The sequence below is a fragment of the Mesocricetus auratus genome, unplaced genomic scaffold, assembly GCF_017639785.1.
Source record: "Mesocricetus auratus isolate SY011 unplaced genomic scaffold, BCM_Maur_2.0 Super-Scaffold_100691, whole genome shotgun sequence".
NCBI classification, from domain to species: Eukaryota; Metazoa; Chordata; class Mammalia; order Rodentia; family Cricetidae; genus Mesocricetus; species Mesocricetus auratus.
The window spans coordinates 6,736,857-6,755,817 of record NW_024429267.1 but is presented as its reverse complement, the minus strand read 5'-3'; the positions used below and the strand labels follow the sequence as shown (position 1 = coordinate 6,755,817).

The following is an 18,961-nucleotide window of genomic DNA, read 5'->3' as shown; positions in this document are numbered from 1 at the left end:
GATACAACCAAGAAAGAGAACTTCAGACCAATATCCCTCATGAACATTGATGCAAAAATACTCAATAAAATACTGGCAAATCGGATCCAAGAACACATCAAAACAATCATTCACCACGATCAAGTAGGTTTCATCCCAGGGATGCAGGGATGGTTCAACATACGAAAATCCATCAACGTAATCCACCATATAAACAAGCTGAAAAACAAAAATCACATGATCATCTCACTAGATGCTGAAAAAGCCTTTGACAAAATCCAACATCCCTTCATGATAAAGGTCTTGGAGAGATCTGGGATAACAGGGACATACTTAAACATAATAAAAGCCATATACAGTAAACCAACAGCCAACATCAAACTAAATGGACAGAAACTCAATGCAATTCCTCTAAAATCAGGAACAAAACAAGGCTGTCCACTCTCTCCATACCTTTTCAACATGGTACTTGAAGTTCTAGCTATAGCCATACGACAACAAAGGGGGATCAAGGGGATACAAATTGGGAAGGAAGAAGTCAAACTTTCACTGTTTGCAGACGATATGATAGTTTATATCAGTGACCCAAAGAACTCTACCAGGGAACTCTTACAGCTGATTAACACCTTCAGCAAAGTGGCAGGTTACAAGATCAACTCAAGAAAGTCAGTAGCCCTACTATATACAGATGATAAAAGGGCTGAAAGAGAAATCAGAGAAACATCACCCTTTACAATTGCCACAAACAACATAAAATACCTTGGGGTAACGCTAACCAAACAAGTGAAAGACCTGTATCGTAAGAACTTTGAATCTTTAAAGAAAGAAATTAAAGAAGCCCTCAGAAAATGGAAAGATCTCCCATGCTCTTGGATAGGTAGGATCAATGTAGTAAAAATGGCAATCCTGCCAAAAGCAATCTACAGATTCAATGCTATCCCCATTAAAATCCCAGCACAATTCTTCACAGACCTTGAAAGAACAATAATCAATTTTGTATGGAAAAACAAAAGACCCAGGATAGCCAAAACAACCCTGTTCAACAAGGCAACGTCCGGAGGCATCACTATCCCTGACCTCAAGCTCTATTATAGAGCTATAGTCCTGAAAACAGCTTGGTATTGGCACAAAAATAGACAGGCAGACCAATGGAATCGAATTGAAAATCCGGGTATTAACCCACACACGTACGAACATCTGATCTTCGACAAAGAAGCTAAAAATATACAATGGAATAAAGAAAGCATCTTCAACAAATGGTGCTGGCATAATTGGAGACTGGCATGTAGAAAAATGCGGATCGATCCATGTTTATCGCCATGCACAAAACTTAAGTCCAAATGGATCAAAGACCTCAACATAAATCCAGCCACACTGAACCTCTTAGAAGAGAAAGTGGGTGGTACCCTTGAAAGAATTGGTACAGGAGACAGCTTCCTGAACATAACACCAGTAGCACAGACAGTGAGATCAACAATTAATAAATGGGACCTACTGAAACTGAGAAGCTTCTGTAAGGCAAAGGACACAGTCAGCAAGACAAAAAGGCAGCCCACAGAATGGGAAAAATATTCACTAATCCCACATCTGACAGAGGGTTGATCTCCAAAATTTACAAAGAACTCAAGAAGCAAGTCTCCAAAACAGCAAAGGACCCAATTAAGAAGTGGGCTGCAGAACTAAATAGAGAGTTTTCAATAGAGGAGTCTAAAATGGCTGAGAGGCACTTGAGAAAGTGCTCAACATCCTTAGCCATCCGGGAAATGCAAATCAAAGCAACTCTGAGATACCATCTCACTCCTGTCAGAATGGCTAAAATCAAAAACACCAATGACAATTTATGCTGGAGAGGATGTGGTGAAAGGGGGACACTCCTCCATTGCTGGTGGGAGTGCCAACTGGTTCAGCCACTTTGGAAAGCAGTATGGAGATTCCTCAGAAAAATGGGAATAAACCTACCACAAGACCCAGCAACTGCACTCTTAGGCATATATCCAAAAGATGCCCATTCATATAACAAAGATGTCTGTTCCACTATGTTCATAGCAGCTTTATTTGTAATAGCCAGAACTTGGAAGCAACCTAGATGTCCCTCACCCGAAGAATGGATAGAGAAAATGTGGTACATCTACACAATGGAGTACTATTCAGCAGAAAAAAATAATGGAATCATGAGATTCGCAGGCAAATGGATGACACTAGAAGAAACCATCCTGAGTGAGGTAACCCAGTCACAAAAAGAGAAACATGGCATGTACTCTCTCATATATGGATTTTAGACATAGATCTGGGGAGTGCCAGCCTACAATCCTATTGCCAGAGAGTCTGGGAAACAGAAACTTCATTTACTGGCTGGTTAAGTACTGAGCTGAACTCAAGAAAGCCAGTATCAGAGAGGGAGGACTGATGATCAAAGGGATTAAGACTGGGCTGGTTGAACCCCCAGAAACAGCTGACCAGACAAAGGTTAACTCTTGAATCCCAGGCATCAGCCTGGGAATCCAGCATGGGACTGATCAAGACCCCCTGAATCTGGGTGTCAGTGAGGAGGCCTAGGTAATCTATTGAGCCTTGGACAGCAGATCAGTACCCATCCCAAGTATACACACGGTCTCTGGACTCCCATAGAACAATGTGAGGTGCACTCTCACCCTGAACTCTTGGGGAAGGGTCTAGGCCCTGCCCTATATGAAATGACAGACTATGGACACCCCCATGGAGGGCCTCACCCTCCCTGGGGGAATGAGGGGATAACGGGGGGGGGGGGATGGGGGGTGGGCACAGGAGGAGGGGAGGGAAAGGGAGAGGGACCTCGTACTGACTTGTGAAGCAACCTTGTTTCTTATCTAAATTTAAAATGGAAAATAAAAAAAATATTAATATAAAAAAAAAAAAAAAAAAAAAAGAATGCAAAAAAAAAAAAAAAAAAAAAAAGAATTATCATGTCCCGCCGGGGAATTGGTGGCGCACGCCTTTAATCTCAGCACTCAGGAGGCAGGGGCAAGTGGATCTCTGTGAGTTTGAGGCCGGACTGGTCTACAGAACTAGTTCCAGGACAGCCTCCAAAACAATACAGAGAAACCCTGTCTCAAAAAAAAAAAAAAAAAGAATTATCATGTCCCATGTGTCAGTAGCACCAGGATTGAGAAACCCTACTCTAGGGCTATATTATTATTAAAGTACAAGCCCCTTACAGGCAAAAATAATGTTCTGTACTTCTTTTATAACCATGTTCTAGGAAAATCATAGTTACATGGTTCAGTCCTATTTGTTTCAATTTGGTTAACTCTCAGAACACACGCACACACACACACATAACCATCACATGCGCCCTTGCATGTGATCTCTCCTAGAGATTTTTTTTAACTTTCTTTTCCTGGAAGAATGTTTGGATTCCTTAGCTCTTCCAAAGGAAACTATATAAAACGGACCCTAGTTATAAATGGGCCTCCATGGAAGAGCCTGCAAAGAAATCACTCAGGGGTCATGTGGACAAACAACCTCATGCTGTAAACCTGAAACTGCATGTTATCTAGACCCGCCCCAGGTTGGCTGTCAGCCCTTGTGAATTCAGGCACCCATGGACGGTGGAGGGTAAGAGCTGAGCTTCCTGGGGGCTGCTTCCTCATCTTGCCTCAGGAGGTAGCTTTATTTGCTGCCTGTTTTTTGAGTATGAGGAAAGGGAGTACTTTTGCCAAGTTTCTATAATCAGTCTAAGTGAACAAATTTGCCTTTATCTACTGCAGATTCTCCAAGGGAAAAGCTGAGCCAAGCCTCATGGAAGCAGCATCTCTGACCAAGCTGTGCAGGAGGGTCTGTAGCAAAGTTGCATTTGGCCTTTGAACTTGATGTCCTAAGCCAGGGATTAGTCTTCAAGCTTCTGCCTAGAGCCTTCTCAAGCTACTCCAGCCAGACTTGCAGGATCTACCAAAGCACTCAGCTGCAAAGCTGCCTGTATGGTCCAGTCTGCAAGCAGTTACTTAGACCTGAGCCCATCTAAGGAGATGGCTAATTAGCGCCAATGCCACAGTCCATCGGTACAAGTGGGGATTACTTTTAGTTGTCATAATCAAATTCCTGCACGGTTTCTTCTGATCCTCTGTAACTGCCCCCAAACACTGACCCTGCAATGTAAAGTTAGGATTGGCAGTTATTAGTATCCATTTTGAGTCATAATATATTGGCACTGAAAGTATGTCAGAGCAGGTCTCCAGCCTGGCATCCCGTGGCCCAGGAAACCAAGGTCAAAGAAGGGTGTGCCAGGAGAAAACAAAGCAATTCCTTGAACTGAGGTCTCCTGACTTCAGGGGAAGTATCCGTTACCCTCTTTCAAAGTACATATACAGACTAGGTCAGAGAACAGCTCTTATTTCCCTTGAACCATAAGCAAAATCTTGCCTGAGGACTATGGTCCTCATCTTTAGGCTTTTAAATTTAAGATCTGAAGTAGCTCCACACAGAGTGTAATGCCTCGTTTCTACAACTTTGAACCCTTGAGATGTTGAGGCAGGAGAACCACAAAGTCAAGGCCAGCCTCGACCTACATAGTGGGTTGAAAGGCAGCCTGAAATATAGGCGACCTTGTCTCAAAAACATGGAGAACTGAAGTACCTTCGTTCAACCCTACATACTACATAATCCACTTAGAAGACTAGGGAAGGAGAATTCTGTGCCCATAATGGAGAGCAAATAAAAACATCCCAGGAATTCAAATCTTTCCCTAGAAAACAAGTGGGTTGTCACTTTCTTACACATTCTTGGGTTATAGGAAGGGCCACCCTGTTCTCAGATTGTATTTCAGACTCAGAAACTGAAGAGAAGGGGAATGACCTTAATTGAGTGATATCTGGAGAGAATACAAGGCACAAACCCTCCGGCATGAGGATAACCCACAGAAGAGTCTACAGGTATAATGCTGGCCATGTGGATGGGTCAGTTCAGCAGGGCAGATTTCTACTGCCTTCGAAATGCAGTCTTCGTTGGCTCATGACTAAACTGAGCAGGTGACAATTACAGTCTCACACAGTAAAGGAACAACAACAAAAAGCATCGGGTGAGATGAGGGGCCTGGCTCCTCTAACAGGTAGGCTTATGTATTGTTTTAAAATATGAAACCTGGCCCTACTGAGCTATGAGTGACGTAAGAAGGTGACAGGGGCACTTCTTCAGATCTGCACCGCTTCTGACAATCCAAGATCCCTAAACTTGGCTAAGCTCAGGAAGGTACGGTAAGAAAGTTACCTCAGAGGTTTGAAAATGGAGACCGACAGCAAGTGTTCTCCTTATCCCCATCACCACTTTCAGTGTACTGATGGAGGCGCTGAGCCTACGAAACATCCATTTCCTCCTAGTCATTGCCTTAGAGACTTAGAAGGAATAGTGAGTTCCTAACAGTTGAAATGCACCAAACTACTAAGCTTTACTCAGCTTGGAATATATTTTCTGGTGTTTATGCAAGCTCCAAGATTAGACAAAAAAAAAACTGTGAACCCTAGTGCTTGCTTGCTAATGGGTCCTGCTACGTGAGACTTTGAGGGGATGTGGACATGAACATGGGTTATACCCTTGACCTTACAAAGAAGCATCTATAGATGCTTGTAGTATGTAATCACTCTCCTTTGGCCTAGTGAAGCCAAGAGGGTCTAGGGTGGAAAGTTAGAAGTCTCTCCTTGTGCAGAGGGTTCCGTGTGTCTTAGGATAAGGAGTAATTCTTTAGAGCGCAGAAGTCCCCTAAGAACATCTCATCTCCACCTATGGGTGACCCCCAGATTTAAGGGTTCTGGCCTGTGCACCTCAAAGTCCTGGGCTTCTCTCCAAGGACTTGAAGTGGAGATCACTGAAGGGAGACTACTGTAGCCCCTACACCAGAGCTCCTAGATGTGCTCTTGCTCCGTGGCAGCCAGGGGACTCTTAGCCAGTCTCCTAAGAGCTGTTTCCTACCAAGGAAACAAACATCTGGTAACCAAGTGCTGCCTCCCCCTTCCCCCAGAACCTTTCTCACCTTGTCGGAAGGAGATATACACCAGCCTCTCATCGAACTTCTGGACCTGCCGGAAGTTGTTGACCATTTCTTTGGGGGAAGGATCATCCATGTGTGTGAAATACAGAGCTGTCTCCAAAGCCAGCAGCTGAGGGGAAAAGCGGAAATGGGTCTCATGAGTAGGAGATGCTCGCTGGCCTGGCTTACTGGGGAGAGGACTGGGGAGAAGCCTCTGGAATCAGCTAATGGAGTGCTTGACAGGAGCTATTTGAAAGCAATGGGAAAGCCAGAGAACAATTTCCCCATCCTGAGGGTCTCACTAGCTAGCTACTGCTTGGTTGGGCTGGGTCCTTCCTGCTGTCAACGTTCTTAGTGATCCCAGAATCTGCCCCCAAAGAAGGGAAACTGAAGAAAATGACTACTTAGGCTCTCACCAAGATCACATTCCTTTCATGAGCCCGAACTCTTAAAGCAGTGGGGGCTAGGCTTGGTTTTTTTAGTAGTCAAATCAGAATAAAAGACAGAGGGAAGAGGCCAGCTGGTGATGTGACTGCTGGCTCCCTGGCATTTCACACCCCCATGAATATGATACAATCGGTTTCTACAGCAGCTTCTGGGTTAGACTATGACTGCTTCTCACACTTTTCACCTCTGATTCAGCTCATCCCCTCCTCTGTCCACCCACCAGCTGCCATTTATCGAGGTTTCTCCGTTCAGAAGCTAGTAGTGAAGAGCAGGAGTTTGACAGTGAGAACTGACTGGCACCACCGGGGTGGAGGTGATAATTATGCAGCATCATCCAACCTTCTCTACACCTCTCTCCTTCTTGCTTTTAGGCTGTGGGGTAACAGGATGAGCAATGACTCAACTCAGGAGTCAGGTGATCTGAGAACTTCTAACCCTGACTTCCAACCTGAGTAGTTGCTAATGACCCAGCTCCCAGCTTACACCTCTAGATTGTGAGCTCCAAGAGCAGTGACCCTTTCACCACTGCAATCCCAGGGCCCACGTGTTAACCTGATGGGAACTTTCTTCTGCCCCACCAAAGGGGCCAGGCTCTCCCACCCGGACAGCAAATGCCACCCAGCCACTGATTGGGTATGTTAGCAAACTCAGTTTTGCAGCCCTCTTTAAAGAACTATGGGAAGTGTGCCCACTTTCCTAGCCTGATGTTTAACTCCTCTTAGAGCTTAGTCTGTAATTCCTACAGCATGTCAGTGGCAGGCCACTCGAGAGGTTCTGGAGAGCTGATAATGGAACTCAGAGGAAGTCAAGTCATTGATTAGAGCAGATTGTGGCCAGGAACAAGATGCTGTATAGTCTCAGGCTTGTTACCTGATCCTGGGAGATCTGCACAGGGTTTCGGAAAACTGTCCAGAGCACAGTAGGGTAGCAAGGAGGTGTAGTCAGGGACCCTTCATAGCGGTAGTACTCGCCAGGGCTCTCAGGCAGAAGTTCTTCAATGTTGAAGCCTGGGATGAGTGCTTGTTGGCCTGGAGAGACATATTGGGAGTGAGGGCACCAGCCTACCTCCTGATAGGACAGGCATATGCATAGTAACTGAGCTTAAATACTCACATTCAGGTCATTCAGGCACAGTGAATGCGGTCTTTTCTGGGCCACCTGACCCAGTGTCACAACACTGCCCAGTAACCTGCTGCTGTCAATGTGATGAACACAGACTGCACCCACTCCATGCTGCTGTTATTCTTAAAGTGACACAGGTGTGACCACATCCTGTGTAACAGTGAGCGAATTAAGTAGCCAAGAACCCCTCACCTTTGTACTTAACATGTTGAAGATGACTGAAGATCTTGTCATATGATGGATTGGTGGAGCCTATCTGCAACAGAGACCAGGCAGGTTGAGCTGGGACAGAATAAGATAGGCTCAGCCCTCATTGACAGTTACCATTAGAGGGCTAGACTGGAGGCCTTCCCAGAGGACCTGCCTTACAAAGAAGATTCTGACCCATCACCAGACTGTTAAACGTTAGTATAGTTGACCTTTTGCATCAAATGGTATCTAGTTTTTAGCTTAAGACACCAGGTTTGAGTATTCCAGCATATAGGGTATGTTCCTGGTTATCTGATATGAGCCCAAAGACTATACCAGTCTATTTTACCTAGAGCTTCAGGGAGCTTTGAGTTCACAAAAGCCAAGCCAGATAAGTAAGCACACTGGGAAATGGGAGCATGTTGCCTCATTTGGGGAAAACAAAGCAAGCTGATCATTCCCCACCCCCATCCCCAATTTTTGAGCTAAATCTTGATATGTAGCTCATGTTGACCTCAAATTCTCAACAAATCCTCCTGTCTCAACCTCCAACCTGCTGGGATTACAGGCATTCACCACCATACCAGGCTCCATTCTTGATTCCCAGTATTAAATAATTCATTCCGGAATGGATTAAATAATTCATTCCAGAGCGTAGTTTGTATGCTAGGTGTTGTATCAGTGATGGATGCATCTGATGGTATAGCACAAGGATCCCTGTAACCCAGCCCTCCCCAGCCAGATGATCTCATACTATGCAACAGGGCTGGAGGAGGAGGCTCATATTTTCAATGTCACGAAAGCTATGTCTGTTTCAGCTGCCTAAGTACACAAAAGGCTTCCTCTGAGAAAAGACAGGAGCCATATGAGGAACAGCCCTGCTCTAGAGGCAATGCAGGGCCATCCAGGAGCAACTCACTACCCATTGCTGTGTCGCATGCCTAGTTCCTGATACCATCCCTGCTACAGACCTCATGTCAAGAAGCCCTTTGAACCTCGTACCTCAATGAGAACGGCAAGGACAGCGAGGCCTTCTGACTTGTCACTGGCGGTGCGGAAGTCAGGGTACAGGTCTGAGTTATAATGGACAATATGCAGCTGCAATAGGAGAGAAAGTACCCAGGAGGGGACAAGTGACTCACGGGAACCTTTTGTTTCTGCAGAAGACTTGAATCCAACTAGAAAGATAGGCATCTGTCCCTTCTCTCCCCCAACAGAATTGATTCCTCACCCATAGCATCTATCCAGTTTTCCCCCTTCCCTAGTCCTCACCAGCCTGCAAACCAGGGCACATCCTATCTAATTCATTAGATCCCTAGTATCTGACACGGCACCTGTAAAATAGCAGAAGTACAATAGACAAGAATGAATGAGTGAGTGAATGAGTGGAGTTTTATGTTAACCATAGTGCTTTGGAGATCTTCTCCCTTCGGGTTTTTTTTTTCTGGAGCCTGGGGTCAAGTTGTCTCTGGTAGTTTAGCATCTCTATACTTGATCTGGAAGCAATGGCAGTGGGGCTGCCGGCTACAACTTAATCATAATTGATAATGCACAAAACATTGGTGTTTATCCCTCAGGCAGACAAAATCACAGCATGGCTTTTACCGGCTGGGTTTACCACTCAGATTTTAAGAGTCTATAAAAAATGATATTCCACAAATGTAGACTTTTATTTTCTCAAAATAAAATTCTAAGTGGTGGAGTTTTAATCAGGTCAGAAATTAATTATTAATGTAAAGAGAAGTTTTTGAGAAAAACCTAGATTTAGAAAGTGTAGGCACACAATATGACCCTTATTAATATAAATTCTGGTGATGCTTAATCTGACATTTAATCCTAAACACAGTATCACCTAGCCTTGAGAAAACTTTATAGTGGATAGCTCTAAATGTAAAATACATTCACTTTCCTTCTGTGCCCTTACAACTATTGCATATTGAAGTATATCTTTACTTCTTTTTTCTATTCACTTATCATCTCCTTTGTTGAAAGAAATTCACCATAAGGTCTGTTTTTAATGCCGTTACATAGCCCTTTTTCTGTTTTTCATTTTATTTTTATGTGTATGGATATTATGCCTATATGTGTATCTGTGTACCATGAGCATGCCTGGTTCCAGTGGGAGTCAGAAGAGGGCATTGGTTGGAGTTACAGGTGGCTGTGAAATGCCAGGTAGGGAAACAGAACCAGGGTCATGGGGGGGCAGAATTTTACTGTATAGCTTAATCTGGCCTTGGGCTTGAAATCCTCGTGTCTCAGCCTCTTGAGTGCTAGGATTACAGGCATGCACCACCATATCTGACTTTCATGTTACTTCTTGCAAGTTACTATCTGTTAAGGTTTCCTTGGGGGCTCTTGCTTCACCATCTTTCTCATAAATGATGGTCCATACCATCTTAGAACGACTTGGAAAAACAGTAGGCTTCTATTTGTGTAAATTACTCAAGGTGGTTATTGCTTGATCTTTGACCCTGTGGTTTGCTTCAGCTCTTAACATATTCAGACTAAATAAAAATGAAGTTAAAAACTAATCTAGGTCTATTGCGTTCCCTGGTGAGGGGCTTCAGAAAGAGTCTTCTGCATCCCCACCCAATAGAACCACTACTTCAAAGAGATTCTCTACAGAATCTGCCCATTAGGCTTGCCTTGATGCTTTTTCTCTAGAATTAGCAATTATGGCCTATTTTTACCAGGCTTTGTCTGGTTATTAGCTTAAAAGCAAAAAATACAATTATTTTTCTTAAGATTTTATTTTTATTTTAGCTAGGCATGGGGCACATGTCTTCAACCCCAGCATTAAAAGGTGGACGCAGGAGAATTTCTGTGAATTCACGGCCAGCCTGATCTGCATAGTAAGATCTAGGCCAGTAAGGACTACATAGTAAAATTTTGTATCAAATGTTAAAAGGATGTGTGTGTGTGTGTGTGTGTGTGTGTGTGTGTGTGTGTGTGTGCGCGAGCGCGCGCGCGTGCATGTGAATGCAGAATCTGAGAAGGCCATAGGAAGGCATCAGATCCAGTGAAGGTAGAGTTACAGGTAGTTGTGAACTCCAAAAATGGGTTCTGGGAACCAAACTCAGGACTTCTGTAAGAGGATCATGCTGTCTTAATTGCTGAAGCATCTGTCCGGCACCCCAGAAATATTTTTAAATGCATATACTCTCCAAACCTACATCCTAGCCGCCACGTTATTCTCCCAGGGGGCAGTGGAAGCCTCAACATTGCAATTAACTTGCAAGAAATTGCAGTTCTTGAGCTCCAGGGAAGGGAGGATCTGCTCTGAAATACGTGCGCCTCCAGTCATACCATTCTATTGGGCCAGAATCACATCCCCTCCACACTTGTAACAGACCTATAATTAGGTTGAGACATTAAGCAATTCAGCAGTTGTGAACAGAGGAGAGAATGGTTGTGTCGTTATTTAGCATGGGATCTGCTGGCTAACCAGCAGCATTTATCTCTTCTTATCTATTTCCCTGTATACAATCAGAGCCATATCCTCAACTCACATCTTGGAGTAGAAGAACTCAAGACCCCTCATCAACCCACCCCATCACATGCCTGTGGTACAGCAAGAACATTCTGCCTCCCCTCTCATTTCCTTTGGTATTTTAGATTAGAATCTCAGGGCAACATGACACAGTGCTGTGCCCACATCCCAAACCATGTTCGGAGAATCTCCGATCACAGTGATGCCCTGCCCATCTTAATGCCAGTCACCCCTTAATCTATGGCAAGCTGCAAGAGCAGTCCTGGATCAGTGTCCTCATAGTCCCAAGTACAATTCATGGATAAGAAGAGGAAGGACGATATGGGAAAGGCATTTGTAAGCAGCATGTTGTGTGAAGACTGAAAAACATGGAGGAGCAATGAGCTGGGTATGATTAAGCAATGAGCTGTGTCAGCCAGACAAGCTATGAGGTCTTCATCTGCACAGAACGGGTGGATGTCTAGAAAGGGACCACATGCATCTATCTCACCATGCCATCTGCAAGGCCGGTGATGTGATGCTTCTCAGCAGCATCAAACTCAGTACACTGCAGCAAAGGGACAAGGATACCTGGAGAAATGCAGGGCAGTGAGACCTTCCTGTGCTGCTGACAGGAGGGTGGTAGGGACAAAGACTATGAAGGCTGCTCTATCCCAACGGCCACATAGAGGGGAGTCAGTGCCAGGTACTTTCTCCCAGACAGGCCATTCACTCACCTCGGCAGCAAAGTGCTTCCCACTCACGGTGTGTTCAGAGCCGTGGGGGTCATTGCGGTTCCCCCAGTGCAAGTGCAGCTGCTCTGCTCTGTATTGGTGAGGCTGGAAACCCTGGATATACATGTCCGAGTTCAGATTCAGTCTCACTGTGAGGAATGGAGGAGCAGCCTTCAGAGCCCTGGCCAGCTGAACGTGGGCCAGACCAATCCTGGCAGAAAGCAGGCAGGCAGGCAACCCCTACACAGGTACAAGTGACTGCAGGAACTAAGGGTAGACCAGAGCAATAATGCCCGCAGGCCAGAGACCTGGCCTCTTTCTCCTAGTGCAACTCCAGTGGCACCAGCACCTTCATGGGTCTCCCTGGAAAGCATCTATGCCAATGGTGGTCATTTCTTTACTTATCCATGTATCAGGCTTCTGCCTATAATAATAGAACCTTCAGTGAAGAACTTTCCAAGTTGGAAAATAACATTCCAATGACAATTGCTATTTAAGGAGCATTTACTATGCAACAGATTGATGTACCCAATCTCTAGTGTTCACTGAACAGATCAGTGAGTCTGTCTTCCAAATGACAACTCAAGGAAGTCAAAATTCTTGCCCAGTCCGATGGCTCATTAGTATCTTTGAAGGCTAATTTTGGTTTTCCACTTAATTACATCTGGAATCAACTACAACTTAAGCAGCTGGGCACTCTTGTGAGGATTTTTTTGGTTGAATTATTAGAGTTGGAAAGACTCGCTCTAAACCTGGGCTGTGGTGTGTGTGTGTGTGTGTGTGTGTGTGTAGCAAAGTCATGATTCAACCCCAATCTGTCTGACTCTAAACCCTGAGTGTCTACCCTCAGCAACTGAATTGCTGGTGCCTTGAACAGTTTGTGTTGACCCAGAACTCACCCTGGCAACTTAGCCAATGGACCAGTGGGTCAGACCTATCTCTCCCTCTCCTCCCCACAAGAGATGTGCTTCTGAGATGTGCTGCCCCAGAAGAAGCACCAGAGCCAGAACTGTAGCACACACCCATACATAAGACAGTAGGCCAGGCATGCCTCACAGCCTCCTCCTAGCTCCTTCTCCGGGCTGCCTCAGGGGAATCCCTCCCAGCCAGATGAAAAAGTCAGGCAGGGAGTCAGAGGGGCCTAGACCTGACTTTCAGGGTCTTTAAGGTCTCCCCATTACCTGAATGGCCATCATTGGTCAAGTTCAACAGCTTTTCAGCAGACACATTGTAACCTTGGAACTGTAAGGGTGTGAGGCTGGCATCATACTGGAGGATGTCACTATGTAGGTCTATCGGGGACTGTAGGAGGCCCCCACATGATGGGTACTTCTTGGACCAGTTCTTTTCCCCAGTAGGACCTAGAAGGAGAGATCCAAGCAAGCTCAAGCTCAGTTTTCCGAAAGGAAATTTCCTTGCCTTCTAATCTCTGTTTATACCACAGTTCCTTTTTATTCCCTTATCTTTCCATAGACAACCTCTACTCTACATGAGACAAGTGTATGTGCTGGTCTCCTGGCATCCTTGTGGACTTCATCTGAGAGTGGGGAGAGTCAGAAGAAATATTTGACGTCTTTGCTCATTGTAACTGCTATGAGGGAGAAGAGTCGACCCTAGTTTTAAAGATAAACTATTCAAGACCTAGAGATACCAGCTTTTAGAATCAGGCCCAGCAAACATCTCAAAATCATCTGCCATTAAAGTGCTGTGAAGGATGAGAGATTAGAGTAGCCCAGGCCAGAAACTAGGGCTCCCACCCAACCTCCACTTTATTCCCATATTCACACACACACACACACACACACACACACACACACACACACACACACACACATATATATATATATACTCCCTACATGAAGACCAGTGATTCACTAATTTACCATCTGCTTGTTAAGCACCTATTATGTGCCAGGGATTACTCTAGGTCTTGAGGTCACCAAGTTGGATACTATAGGGACATCTAAGCAGGTATCCTAGTGGAGAAAATATGATGAGTCTGCCAAACTGTATAAGGTGGTGTAATTGTTATTTAACTAGCCATAGCTCAAATATGTCTTTGAGGCTGGTGGATTCACAGTGTGATGTTCCTGATAGGAAACCCTGGGGATACAGACTCCTGATACCCACATCTGGAGTGCAGGATGCAATTCAAAAGGGATACTTGAAAAATATTGAGTAATTATAGGCCTGCAATCACAAAGCCATGTACAACAGGGCTTTAACTAGAGGGAAGCCTGGTAATATTACAGTCTAATTACTGTAATAAAATTGACAAGTCCTCAGTGAGGAGAAACAGGCTTAAAAATGAAGACCATCCAGGGCTCAGGCTCCTTGCTAAAAGCTGGATAACAGTCACTGCTCTGTGAATGAAAACATCCCATGTTCAGATAAACCAGCAGTTCTCAATCTGTGGGTCACTGACCCCTGGGGTCCAACAGGTATCACTTAAGACCATCAGAAAACACAGATAGTTACATTACGATTCATAACAGTAGCAGAATTGCAGTTTCAAAGTAGCAACAAAACTAATTTTGTGGTTGGGGGTCAGTACAACGTGAGGAATCATATTAAAGGGTCACAGCATCCGGAAGCTTGAGAACTATGGTACTTCCCCCAGGGAAGAATCTTGAAAGAATGTAAATCTGGGTTTAAAAGATTATCCACCATGGTAATTAAATGGATTTTCAGGCTACTGGCAGATATTTCCTCCCAAATAACTGAGATCTTTGGAGGCTGTAAGGAGGAAATTGTGTAAATTATGTCCTACATAGTCATCATTAGAAGTCAGAGCCGTACTGGGTATTTGGGGGTGAGAGAAATAAGCATGTTAAAGAGAGCAGAGTCAGTGCGGCCAAGGCCTTCAGTAGAAAATAAGGTGGGGACACAGAATACCCAGACAACAAGACTGCAGCAACACCTGTCCCACCACCTTGGCAGGTGATCACAGCCAGGTCATGCTCCCTGCTGGAGCTGCTGCCGGCCTTGGGAGAAATGTCAGGATTGGACATGAAGATTACAGGACTAAGCACCTTCACTCTCTTCGCCAGGCACGTTGGAACGGCTCGCTGAGGCTTGTTCATGTCAAGGCGGCTCCAGTGCGTGTGATAAGATGCCCAGTGGGAACCAGCTTCAAAAGCGATGGCACCAGATGCCGGTGTCCCTGGGCTGCCTGGGGTGTAGACACCACCTCCCCAGTCCTGGCCTCTGTCCACAGGCAAGCCAGTCGCAGGGTCTAAAGAGCCTTTCCCACCTACCCCACCCCCAGCTTCCTTCACTGTCAGCAGCCTGCTTTCTTTTAGTAATTTTGATCCTTCTAAAAATCTATAACCTTAGCCTTAGCCAGGGGGAGGAGATGAAAGCATTTTCTGGATGAAATACTGAGATGAAGTTAGACTTTGGCTTAATAGCAGAGCTACCTGACTTGGTTCGTGAAGCTTTGGTGTCTTCTCCCCGGGTGTTTATCTGGGGGACTTTGTGCATCTGTTTCCTCCCCCTTTTTCCCCCATTCTCCTTGGAGGTGAGGAGCATCTCATTCATCCCCACATTTCCTACAGTGCCTGGTGCAGGGCAGGTCCTCACAGGCTTACTAATTCCCCCACCTGTTTCCTGCTTAGTTTTCTCTGAGGGCATTTGATTACCTGTTTGAAGTCCCTCACGTGCCTTTTTCTCTTAAAAAAAAAAAAAGGAGTTGGAGGCAGCTGTGATGGTGTATATCAGAACCTTAGCGCTCCTTCCTGCTGCCTCTCCTGCCCTCCCTCCTTTCTTTAATGTCTGTGTGTCTATCTCTCTCTCTGTGTGTCTTTCTCTGTCTCTGTGTGTCTGTCTTTATCTCTGTCTCTCACTGTCTTCCTCTCTCTGTCTCTCTCTCTCTCTGTCTCTCTCTCTCTCTCTCTCTCTCTCTCTCTCTCTCTGTGTATGTATGTATGTATGTATGTATGTATGTATGTATGTATGTATGCATGTACATACTCCAGGTTAACTGGCCTATGAGTTTCCGGGGAGATTAGATTCTCTAGTTTCTGCCCTCCATCTCTGTTTAGGAATGCTGGGATTATAGATGTGTGCCACTATACTGTGTGTTATCACACGGGGCCCAGGAATGAACTTGTGACCTCAGGCTTTCACAGGTAACACATTTACCCACTGAGCTGGTCCTCTGTAATCCTAGTATTTGTGAGGTAGAGGCAAGAGGATCAAGAACTCAAGACCAGCCTTAGCTACACTGTGAGTTTGAGACCAGCTTGTCTACATGGGACCCTGCCTTAAAAAAGAAAAAAAGGTTTGAAATTGAGATCACTTGTTCAGGTTCAGAATGTCTCTCCTTAGCTTTTAAATTCACCTGTGTGAGGATTGGTTCTGAGTGGCTGGGACTACTTGTTGAATAGGAAGCCTGCTTTCCATCCTATAGTGCAGGATGTGGCCTGGTAAATATGGCTTCTTAGAGTTTATAGATCCCTCCAGCGCCTCATTTGGACTCTGCTTTCACAGCTGGGGACATTGTCTTGCAGCCTCATGCTTGTGAATCAAGAGAGGGAGGCACATGGCTAAGTCCCTACACAACCAATATCAAACATGACAGCAACTGACTCTGTCATTGTCTTCCAGTTTCTGTCCAGCCCACGTTCGACCTGGGAGGGCACTGGAGGCTACAATTTCTCATCTGAGTCTCAGCTTTCAGTCTTTTTTTTTTTTTAACTGAGACTGTGTCTCATATTTCTCAGGATTACTGTGTACCTCTGATCCTCTGCCTGCATCTCTCCAGTGCTGGATTACAGGCATGCGCCACCATGCCTAGCTTAGGTGGTGCTATGTATCAATCGTTCTACCAGCTGAGCTACATAACCAGCCCCAGCTTTCAGACTCTTGCCACGTGCTTTTTTCCAGAGAGCCTGTGCTGGGAGCAGCTCTTACAAAGCAGTTCCTGTAAACATTTGCCTTTGCTCTGGGTTTCCATGGCACCTCTTCCACTGGTTGGAACCCCATTCCTATCCCTAACACATGATCATGAAGGAGACCATATATATACCAAAGCTTGTTTTCCCAAGTATAAGCAAAACATTGTTTCTTTCTAGTTCCTGAATTTCCCTACTGATGGCAAAAATAAGCAGAAAGATCTTTGTTTTAAAATCTAAAGGATTAATATGGCACAGGAACTGCATTATCTGAGGACCAGATTATTTGTATAGACAATTTCAATTATATCCAACAGCAGAGAGAGATAAGCAAGGTGAACTCCACATCACCCAGCTGTGGCAGTTTGAGTTATGGCTGGTCCTGTTTCATCTTCTCCATCTGCCGGGATAACTCAGAAACAAACCAGCTTGATTTCATCTGCACATGTCTCGGGAGGCTTTCCTAAACCATGAGCGCTCAGAGCAAAATCTCACCACTGTCACCCCAATAAAGTTAAGTTAGAATTGTTACCAAATCCAGTCAGCATTCAGTTTTACACATAGATCATATCTCCTTTTCCCCAAGGAATCTAAGCTGGAGTTTATTAAGAAATGGTGCTAAATTGGGTGGTGGGGTGCATGCCTTTAATCCTAGCACTCAGGAGGTAGCAGCAGGTGGATCTCTGAGTTTGAGGCCAGCCTGGTCTACAGAGTGAGTTCCAGGATAGCCAGAGCTGTTACACAGAGGAACCCTGTCTGAAAAAAGAAAGGAGAGAGGGAGGAAGGGAAGGATGGTGCTAACAGAGTTTTGTGAGGGTGTTAGGGGACAGAGGGCAGACAGGAAAAGAGCAGTACAGACAAAAGACACAGGTGCAGACTTACAGAGGGGCTTGTATTTAAGTGTTTTAGGATTAGCAACAGATACAGTATTGGTATTTCTGAAGTTCTGTTGTTCAAAAGGTTTCTAAGAGATGTTCTTTTTTTCTTTTAGCAAATGTGTTCATTGGGTGGTTTCTAAAAGTACTGGGTGTTTCAGGCTGGTAGGATTGAACACAAAGGTCACAAGAGACTATGGGATCTTCACCAGGTCTAAGTTACAAAGACATGTTTTCACTGTAGGCAGAGTTCATGCACTTGTTTGTGAGAGTCTCAGAAAGCTACAGCTGGGGACGAGGTGAGGTTAAATCCAAAGGTCCTGAGCCAGAAAGACTGCAAGGAAAGAGCCTGATGACCTGAGTTCGATTCCTAGAACCCATGTAAAGATGGAAGCAGGGAACTGAGTCTACAGAGTTGTCCTGTGTGCCCACATATATATCATATACCATGTGATACTTTTTTCAAATTCCAGGGTTATATGTGATTAGGCTTTAAACATAATCTATTGCCTTTTAAATTTCATTTATCATACATGTATGTGCCACTGAGTTCATGCAGAGTTAGAGGACAACTTTGTAGGAGTCTGTTCTCTTCTCCTACCACGTAGGTCCCCAAGGATCACACTCAGGCCATCATTCTTGTCAGTAAGCGCCTTTACCCACTGAGCCATCTCACAAGTCATTCATTGCTACACTAGCATTCTTTTTAACTACTATTATTATTATTTACAGTACTGGTGAGATAATCTGAGTCCACATGCATGCCAGGCAAGTTCACTATCACTGAGCTCCAGCCCTCGACTCTGCTCTTTTAACATTCTTATTTGCAATATCTCTATGGAAAAGAGAATACTGTCTCTGTGTGGCAGTATTCACGGTGTATTTTAGTTATGTTAAGATTCTTGACTCTCAGCTAAAAAGAGGCTTCAGCCAGTCACCAGAGTGAGGGGACCCTTTCCCATCTTATGTCCTCTCAACTTTCCCATTTTCCTATCCAGCCTCAATTTCCCCCTCTTGAGATTTTGGCCCCTTAATTTTATGAGTTGATGATGTTTTTGAATTTTATGAGTTTTTGAAACTACTTGACTGCTGAACAGGGATACATCCTGCTAGATCCTGCCTGTCCAGGATCTGAAGTCTAGACTTGCCTTCCCTGAGGGGGAAGACATGAGAAAGTCTCAGCTTGAAACCTGGAGGATCTTCATTCTCTGGAAATCAATAATGCTTGAGTGTCATCTCAGATGACACTAGGG

General features: G+C 44.8%; 1 protein-coding gene across 4 annotated transcripts in view; it reads right to left on the bottom strand.

Moving 5' to 3' along the window:
• Window positions 1-18,961, bottom strand: part of Ca12 (carbonic anhydrase 12) — a 67,131-nt gene that overhangs the window by 16,261 nt on the left and 31,909 nt on the right. For 3 of the 4 annotated variants that reach the window (XM_005075510.4, XM_005075509.4, XM_005075511.4), the window contains exons 3-8: window positions 13,120-13,299; window positions 11,942-12,087; window positions 8,738-8,833; window positions 7,739-7,802; window positions 7,295-7,452; window positions 5,981-6,107 (exon numbers count right to left, since the gene is read on the bottom strand). In XM_005075510.4, coding sequence (XP_005075567.1) covers window positions 5,981-6,107; window positions 7,295-7,452; window positions 7,739-7,802; window positions 8,738-8,833; window positions 11,942-12,087; window positions 13,120-13,299 — 771 coding nt within the window. Of the gene's footprint in view, window positions 1-3,155; window positions 4,104-5,980; window positions 6,108-7,294; window positions 7,453-7,738; window positions 7,803-8,737; window positions 8,834-11,941; window positions 12,088-13,119; window positions 13,300-18,961 lie in introns of those variants that run through there. The other variant, XM_021230361.2, reaches the window with a different exon arrangement.